We start from the raw sequence: 9,239 nt of genomic DNA, 5'->3' as shown, positions 1-9,239 counted from the left end.
TACAAGCCGTGCAGTTGTGCAAATCTCCTGTGGCAGCACCACTGCCTGCCCACTTCCAAAAAGGAACAGCGGGAAAAAGCAATCCATGCAATACTGCATGAGTGGCACTGGTGCATCCTGGAGTTCATACCAAAGGTTTTCTCTTCACCTCTGAAGGTGAAATCTTTTCCCTTGCCTTTCTTTGCTCACGTCATCTGGTCCGGAAACTCTGAGGTTATTTCTGGCAGAGCTCAGTTTTCCTTGAGAGCTTTCCTGTCACTTCTAAGTCACCTCAAGTCCTACTGGAAGAATTGTAGAATAATCCAAGTCTCGAGCAGGCTTTAATCTTGTTCAGTTTCATCTTAAACAAGTGTGACATTTTGAGGGCATACAGTATTTTTCTGATACAGTTGCATGTGATACTACACGTGGTTTTATACAGTGTTTGCTATGGAGAAAGCTCTAAACCTTTGGCTGAAAGAAATACTCTGTTATTCTAAGAAAATTACTCATGTTCTGCTGCTGAACCAGGCCCACACCACAAAAGTGGTTGGGATCCCCCAGTAACTGCATGTCCACTCTTATACGCAATGAAACCCAGCGAGAGCAGCCAAATGTGTTGCTTGGTGAAGGCAACACGCGATGTTCTCCTTCACAACCTCTCACGAACAATTTTCTGTGTACACTTGGCAGCGGTGCCTCCGTGGGCAGCTCAGCCAGGGACTTTAGTCTCTTGCCAAGGTCTGTGGATGTGATCCAAGATGCCATTTAAAAAGGAAATCTGTTGTCTTGATTCTAAAAATGGCCTGTGTTATCTGCCCTTCCGAAGGGATCTAGGAGGGATTTTTCTTGCTTGGGTTCAGATCTAAAGCCAATAACTAAGCCCCCTACCCAACCATCTGATTTTTAGCATGTAGGAAGGAAGGATCCTTGGGGGTTTTTTACTGGTCAGACTGAAAGATTTCCATGCCAACCTACTGATGTTTTCTTAAAACCTGGAGTCCAGCATAAACCAAATATAACCAACCCTAAAGCCCAAACCTGCCAGTTTTGTTACAATTTTCTTGCTGTTTCTGTCCTGAAGTGTTAGCTCTCAGATGAGTCTCTTCCTGCAGCAGCAGTTGAACAGGACTACAGCCATCCTAGTCTGGACCAACAGACGGCAGCTGCCACATCTGCCCAGAACACTGATGCGTGTACGGGCTCATGGCCATTACTTGCCTAGAACAGTTAGAAATGGCAACTGTATTTGTACAAGTTATGAAACTTTTACCAGAATACGCTCCATACACCGATCTCTTTCCTTCCTCTTTCATTCCCTCCTCCTCAGTCTGTACGGCTGCTGACCATGTGGAGGGTTTGCGTGTGTGCGTATGTTTGAGTAGAAATGAGTGGGGAACGGATCCTACTCTTGTCAGAAGAGGGTTTCTGCCATAGCAAGGAAAGGAGCAGCTGCCTGCTTCCTCACAAGTGCCGTTCTTCCATTATTGGGGTTTATACAAAAAGAATGAGGTAGTAAAGGTAGGTCTGATACTTACAGATCCTTAATCAAGTCTCGATGCTGGTGCACAGCTGTTAGGAAACTCCAGGATAATAAATAAGATCACATGGCTTAAAATAGCATAATTTTCATTTTGCTTGGGTCGAAGCTTGTTGCTATGACGCTGGAAGTATTTCAGTATTTTGTGGTTTCGGGAAACCATAGAGACCTGTCTTTATTCCCTTTTTTGTTCAGGTAATGATACTGTATTAATTAATTTCTGTCTTTCTGTTGACCTCTGAAGTTGTCTGGGAACCTTAAAAACAAAAAAAACACAAAGTAAATGGAAGGCATAACTCCTCTGAGAAGCTGCACCTGCTACAGGAGCTGACACTGGTACACCCAAGCTGTTCTCTGGGGGCTTGACTTGGTGGATTCTGCATACGGTTCAATCCCACAAATACATTGTCACCAGGGATATATAGGAACACCAGGCTGCCCATGATAGCTTGCCACCCAGGCTCTCAAGCAACCAGCAATCCCAAACCCTCGCTATGTTCATTATGCTTCAATTGCACTAATTTTTGGTATTTGATGCACTTTGTGTCTCTGGTGCGTTTATCTACGTGAGAATTGGTTGGGTGGTATTATCCCCATTCTTACAGGGGAGCAGACAAGCGGAGGAGGATTGCCTGGAGCTGCACAGCCAGCAGGTTAGTGTGGGACTCCTACTCAGCCTTCCAGATCATGCTGTCTAGCTAGCTCTTGTTTTTTGACTTTTAGTTTATCAATTTGGATTTTAAGTGCTCCCTCAGAGCTGTTACATACCAGATTGGACTTTTTCAGAGGTAAATAGACTGGGGAGAAGAGAGATGAAAAGCAAGATGGTTTAGTGCATGAGAACTCCCACAGGACATGTGATTGCATTTTAGCAGCTTGAAAATAGGCTTATGTGGGACAAATCCTCCTTCCGCAGGCAGACTGTGGCACCTGTTTGTGGCAAAGCCGATCTCGTCAGCAATTGCTTCTAACGTCCCTTTTTCATTCCTCCTTCGGGGTTTGCGTATGCCGGAGTTCTGGCTGGAGTAAACAGGCTGCCAGTGACTCTGGTTAGCAAACACGCCTGCTACAGGTTGGTCTGCATTTTTGCTCCAGAAGACAAGCATGCATGGCTTTACTAGGGTGTGCCCAAAGGCAAACCACAAGTATGTTTTGAGCATCTAGATTGCTATGTAAAGACACGCTAATTAACACCAACTGATGTGGCTTAACAAAGGGATGTCTTCTTCCTTACTCCCGCCTTATGCTATAGTAGCTTCTCTTGCTGCTGTTTTTCATATTCCTATGTCTCTTCTAAGACAGCGGTTTAACCTGCCCAACTCCCCTAGCTCCACTGCTGATCATGTGCTGATCCTTTTGCAAAACCCCACATGCAGATGGCAGGAAAATGCTTTTCCTGCTTGGTGCCAGTGTGATGCTGCTATGCAAGTACCTCTCATCTGTCATTCTTGCTGCTGGGTGGTGACTCTGCAGGTGTGTTGGTGGTGACTGTCTCTTTGACCTGGGTGTTCCTGCAGGTCTGTTGTACCTTTGCAGAGACCCCAACTGATGTAAAGCTGCTTCAGTTTCCCGTCTTCCATTTCTGGAACTGTATCTGGGTTTTCTGAAGGACAGCATAATTGCTTTATGAAAAAAAAAAAGAGAACAAAAACACTTTTAAAGATATTTATATGAGCAAACAGCACGCATTGACTCATGCTTGGGCAATAACTCTTGCTTAACCATGGTCCTGTCGGGTGGCAGCAGCAGTAAGCTGAGAAATGACTGTACTGTCTGCACAAATCCTTGCCTGACGATGCGTTTGTTCCATGCAGTTGAGCTCTGAGGCTCCATCCCACCCAGCAGCGAGTCCCGCTGCTCTCAGCAAAGCTGTGTTTTCTGTGCAGTCTGTTTCCCTGTGTGGATGTCCAGCTCTCCTATTTGTGCAGCCCTGCTTGCCCAGCCCAGTCTACCCCAGCACCTAAAATCTGTGTTTTAAAGCAAGAACCCTTCTCAGCACACTAGTGAGAAGGGTCATTTTTCAGGCACTTCAGGGAGATGATCAGGAGCCAGCAGTGCTGTTTGGCTGCATTTGAACCAAGGCTCAAGCGTGGTAATAGGACGTGGGTGCTGCTCGGCCTCACTGCCGCGGGTGGATGCTGTGGACGGGTGTGTGCTGCCACTGGATGTCACTGTCGCTTTATGGCACTCTGTGCACCGGGAGGATGGCTGGGGGTCCCTGCATTCGCCTTCCTAAAGGTGCTGGGATGGAACCATGGAGCTGGATGGAGAGCGGCCACCTGCACTGTGCATCTATCTAGGCAATCCCAGATAAAAGTAATTTTTGTGATGCCAGTGGTCATGCTGTGTGACTTTTTTTTTTTTAAATAATCTTCCAGAGTCTCAGCCCAGAAGCATTATTTCTTTACTCTCTCAGACTGAGACGTGGGGCTGATTTCTACAGCTTTCGGCACTGTATGGGAGCCAGCAGATTGCAAAGGAAAATGATGCTGTGTTCTAGCTTTAAACTGAGAAGTGGGTCTGATCTGGTATTTTCAGTAAGCCTAAAAACAGAGTTGAGACCAGTGTTTAAATTCAAATGTGGGTTGTTGGTTTTTTTTAAATAATAAAAAGCCTAAAAGCCCAAATGTGAGGGAAGGGGACGTAGATCCCTAATTTTAAGATTACTGGTGAGCAAGGCTAGCGGACAGCTGCTTGCTACCCTCTCTCCTTTAACAAAACTCACAAAATTATCAAATTACCATGCTGAAAACCTCAATCGCTTACTAATTACATATTGATTCTGTATTTTTATGCTCACTCATCTAAATAATGAGGCATTTCCAAATAATCTATTTCTGTTGTGTGGAGCGCGCCGGTCCCCCCCGGATCCACAGCCTGTTGTTTATGCTCTAGTAGGGAGCTGACTGCTGTTCCCTTCCCACAAAGGGCAAAGATGCTTATTTTTCTCCCACTTGTCTTGCATAACAAAAGGCATTTGTCAACCGTTACATAACGGCAGAATTTGTCGCTGCTTCTGTCGGCCTTTTTGGAGGCAGGCTCGTCCCCAGCACCACACAGCCGTCAGGCTCTTGCTGGCTGCAGGTTGGTGCACGCTTCTCAGCACACGCCGGTGCATCCTGATAGTGCACGACGCAGCGTGACTAATGCTTATCACTCACCATTTGTTTTTTTTCTTTTCTTTTTTCCTTCCTTGGAAAGGAAGGTGTATGATTGTGTGTTTTGGTTGAGGTTTTTATTTAGGGAAGCATGAGGATGGGAAGGTGTTTGGGGAGATTATTTGCTTTTTAATACATGTTCTCAGGTGGCAACGGGGAGCTATGCTCAGCCACGTGCCCTGCGGGACAGCGGGGCTTGTCCTTAGCTGAGGTCGTGTCCTGGGCTTGGCTCTGAGAAGGGCAATGCTGGAAATGGAGCTCAATTTCCCCCTCCGCAGCGCTCACACATTTAAGAGAGCAAGAACGCCTGTTGCTGCCTGCCTCCCTGAGCTGCCAGTTGCTTTCTTAATATCTCCCAGTTGATCTCGGGCATCTCACGCCAGCAACAGGAATTTGTATTTGGTTTTTTTCCTATACAATAGATTTGATTGCCTCATTGTTGGAATGTCTTTTTAGAGCCTTAAAAATAAACAGTTTTGCTTCCCCATAAACTAAAGGCAAAACCCACATGGCTGGTTACCCCCTTTCTCTCTAACCAGAGAGAGCTGTTTACCTGTGGCCTCAAACTTATTTATGGCCTTATTACTGCCAGCTATCAGATGACCACAGCTCCCTTTTTAATGCGAAGCCAGCAGTGTCTGGGTTACCCAACAAGGTCTTTCCTGCCAGAGTTTTCTAATTTACTCAAAACAATAGTTGACTTTTTTTTAATTATCGATCTGTTTTAAATTTCTTTTTAATCACCTTAAAGTATGTGTTTCTTGTGGACCTTTGAACTTCCTGGTGTACTCAGCCTTTGCTCAGGAGATATGTTTATGGTTGGCTGTGAGTGTGCTTAAATGGGTTAACCCTTTGGAGTCAGTATTCTTGGGAAACTTCATTACAGTTTCCTTGTGTAGCTGCTGCTCAGGCACAGAAATCGGCCTGGGCAAACACAGGCTTTACCTGAACTAGTTGCTTCTTTCAAAGTTTCTCTTACATAATCAGGTAAAATTAGGGATCAGATTTGGTCTGTAAGGCATGACTGGAAACCTGAGAACAGCAAAGAGCTCTGAAAATTGTGAACTGCAGTGCTGGGGACACCAGCACAGTTTCCTAGAGCTGGCCAGGGAAAGCTGCTGGCAGCTGCAATAGCTCAGTGCCCGTGTTACAGTAGGAACTGGCAATATCTACAGGATTCGTGGCCTTTTGATAAACAGCCTTCTTGGTAGCAAGTTTCTCCTTTGACATGGATCAACCCATGTAAGCTATGTGGTATAGTTATTCCCTTAATGTTAGCGCAGCAGGAACACCTTGTGGAGTATTAACTTTCCTGTTTGCTTACCAGAAACTTATCCATTTGATTGTTCTTGATGTACTTGTACAGCTTCTGCAGTTGCTTTGCATCCGTCTCCGAGAAGAGGGAGACAAACTGCCAGAACATTCTTGGGAAAAGAAAGACATGTGGAGTGTGCATGTGAGTACAAACTTCATCCTTTTCCTCATTCTGCTCCCAAGTTCTGGTATGGTGAGTGTAACCTCTAGGTACCTCTTGCACAACTTTCCCCCACTACCACCTTCCCCCCCCCCGCCCCTTCCTAAAGCTTATAAACTGTAAAGAATTATTCTTCCCTAAGCATGGGAAGGACTGTCTGTTAACTCAGGTGGCCACATAGGAGCCCCTTTACTTGCAAAGGGATGTTGCTGATGGACAGCTCATCAAGATTGGCCTTGTGCTGGGCAGGAGTAAGTGCCACACGGCCTCTGCTAAAGTTACCTGCAAAATCTGTGAGCATTCAGCAGTTAGAGCTATACAAGTCTCCTGTTGACACCCAATCTCATTGCCAGTGCCTGGAAATGTAAAGCCAAAGTACGTGTCTAAATGCCTGCGGGGAGCAGCAGGGGCTGGTGCCTGTCAGGCTGGGAGCATCGCCGGTGCCGGGTAAGAGGAGACTCTTACTTCTGCCAGTGCTTGACTTCCGGGGCTCTGCAATACCGCTGGAGAAACAGATCGATGCGATCCCCAATTATGGTCAAACTTTCCTTTGTGTACTTCAGTTTTTTCTCTGTGGGGAGGTGCTGCGGCAAATGCAGTTTCCTAAGTGACTTCTTAAAGGGTCTCAAAAGTTCCTTGCACTGTAAAGAAAAAAGTGTTGGCATAAGTGTTCAACACTTTAAATTTGGGCCTCAGGCATTCCTTTTCACTAAATAAACTGATTAAATAGCTGGCTGGGAAAGCACTGAAGGAGCGTTGTGTTTTGGTGGGTGTCTCTGTGTGGACATGGGAGAGCTGACAGAGGACTTCAGCAGGACCTCTGTCAGGCACTCCCAGCACTCTGCAGGAGTCGTTCCTGCATGACCCAAGGTTGGTTACACCGCAGGCAAAGCACGTCGAAGGTGATGTGGAAAGGGAATTGGGGTTTTTCCAAGACTGGGAATTCCTTTTTAGCACTGTAGGGCAAAAGGTATAAATTTCAGGCTACAGAACAGCAGCTGTTCTGCATGGGAGGGGGAAAGGGAACTGCTTTTCTCACACTGCTTCTTCCTGTGGCCAAACCTGGGATGTGTTGCAAACCTTCACACGTGATGCAGGAGCAAACGCTGCATCTGGATGCCCTTCACTTGCCTGTCTTTTTTTGTCTGTTATGTGCATGGGGCCATGACTGGGGCTGTGTGTGGTTACACTATGATGCACCAGGAATGGGAAGGTCCTATCCTGTGGTGGAGGAGGATGGTATGAGATGGAGCTTTGTGGCTGTAGTGTAAGGGATGCAGAGGACCCAAACCACCATAGCCACGGAGCACATGGCATCGTATGAAATGATAATGCAGCAGGACTTGTTTTGAAAAACTGAACAATGTATGTGAAATGTGATTATTCTGTGGTTGGTTTGGTTTTTTGTGGTTTTGTGGGGGTTTGTTTGTTTTGTTGGTTTTTTTAAACTAAAAGTGCAATGTCCGGATGACTGGAAAACGATGAGGTAAAAAGTCCTAGGACATGGAAGAAAGCTACAGAATGAAGTGTCTTGTCCTGCTTTTTTGCCCCCTCTGCCAAACTCCTGGGTTTTATTTGCTCCCTCTCTTGAGAACCTAAGATACCACTGACTTTTTCTATTACTAAATCTATTCAGTATCTCACAATTTTAAAGGTGTCCTGATCGAGGCCGTCCGCACAGCAGATGAGCGGAGTCTTGCATGGTGGAGCACTCCCACTGCCTGTTACAAAGGCTGCCTCCTTCGCTGTGCCGGCCAGATCCTTCTCTGTGGTCTACAAATTGCCAAAACGATAGGTTAGTCTTCCAGTTCGTGCAAATCTTACATCCTCCCTTTAAAAACCTGCCAAGGAAAAACCATGTCCTAAGGCTCAGAAGCATTTCTCTTCCTGCCAAATCATTTCAGATTGGGTTTTCAGAGGTGCTTAATGAAGCTAAGTATTCAATTATAATTTAAAGTCCATAAGAATTAGGTTCCTACTTGAAGTCCCTTTCGGAAATCCTACCTCTAATAAATTACAGAGTAAACAATGGTCACTCGTTTCTAATGACATTAATCAAATATGGGCTGGCAGTCACTTGTTAAGTGGAAATATGTGGTTACAATAGTCTCATTGTAATGCCACACTGCTCCATCCGCAGGTTTGATTGATGGCAAAGGTACCGTGGCTGACCTGCTGCAAAGCCAGACTGAAAACAAAACAAAATCCTCAGCCACTGCACTTGCATCTCCTGGGTCTGGGGAGGGGGATATTTTCTCTCACAAAGGGCAATGGCTGTTCTCCTTGTGTCAACGTTTGTGTAGGTAACTCCTCCACTCATCCTTTGGAAAGGAACGCTTACATAACTGCCTTAAACACAAGTTTATGTTGCCTTTTAAAACATGCCGAAATGTGTAGGAAGAGAAGTCCTTTCCTCTCTGACATGCTGTGCTCCATAGGAATATTACTTCTCTGCAAATTTGATCCCAAACCCCATTTCAGAGATGAAATCAAAGCTGGACTTTGCTTCACTCGCTACATGCTGATCTCCTTGCCCATGCTCACCTGGCTGACTGTGCCATCCACGCTGCTGTCCCTTGCCCTGGCTCCGTCCACTTCATCCTTAAAGCCTATCCCCTCCATGGGACACAAACCCCCTCTCCCTTCCCTGAGGTCCTACTTGTGCCAGGTAGGAGGGGAAAACTGCTGCAGAGCTGTGTTTGGACCAAAACGTGCTGGGGTGACCAAGGCAACCGGGGTGCCCAGACACTGGTTCTGAGTTCTACCAACCATGGAGACTGCTGGGGCCCTCCAGCCCCACAATGCTGTGGCTCTCTGGGGCAGAGTCACCTCTCCCCATCAGTTTTGCCATTGATTTGTGGTTCTAAAGAAACAGGCAGAAAACCCTGGCTTTTCCCCTTGCTGGTAGTGGCCACAATGTTCAGCGCTGTCAGCAGCTCCTGTGGGCAATGGGAGGGAAAGGTCCCTTGCTTTGCTTTGTGCCTGTGGGAGCTTGGTGGAGTCTCTGGGGCTCGTGGTTGGCACTGGGCTTGCACCTGCAGCGAGTCCAGCACCTGTAACTGTGCATCAGTCCAGATTATTTTGGCCT

General features: G+C 46.4%; 2 protein-coding genes across 2 annotated transcripts in view; one reads left to right on the top strand and one right to left on the bottom strand.

Moving 5' to 3' along the window:
- Window positions 1–2,933: 2,933 nt before the first annotated feature.
- Window positions 2,934–8,773, bottom strand: CHCT1 (CHD1 helical C-terminal domain containing 1). Its single transcript, XM_075771928.1, has 5 exons — window positions 8,696–8,773; window positions 7,796–7,924; window positions 6,617–6,792; window positions 6,002–6,101; window positions 2,934–3,141 (listed from the first exon to the last, which is right to left on the bottom strand). The coding sequence occupies exons 1-5, from the start codon at window positions 8,771–8,773 to the stop codon at window positions 2,962–2,964; spliced, it is 663 nt and encodes a 220-aa protein (XP_075628043.1). The 3' UTR covers window positions 2,934–2,961.
- USP32 (ubiquitin specific peptidase 32) overlaps window positions 6,015–9,239 on the top strand; it is a 99,963-nt gene continuing 96,738 nt past the window's right edge. The window contains exon 1 of the mRNA XM_075771136.1: window positions 6,015–6,133. The gene's annotated coding sequence lies outside the window, so the exon portion shown is untranslated. The remainder of the gene's footprint in view (window positions 6,134–9,239) is intronic.

The sequence above is a fragment of the Balearica regulorum genome, chromosome 19 (genome assembly GCF_011004875.1).
Source record: "Balearica regulorum gibbericeps isolate bBalReg1 chromosome 19, bBalReg1.pri, whole genome shotgun sequence".
Lineage (NCBI taxonomy): Eukaryota > Metazoa > Chordata > Aves > Gruiformes > Gruidae > Balearica > Balearica regulorum.
This window is presented reverse-complemented; position numbering and strand designations above follow the sequence as displayed.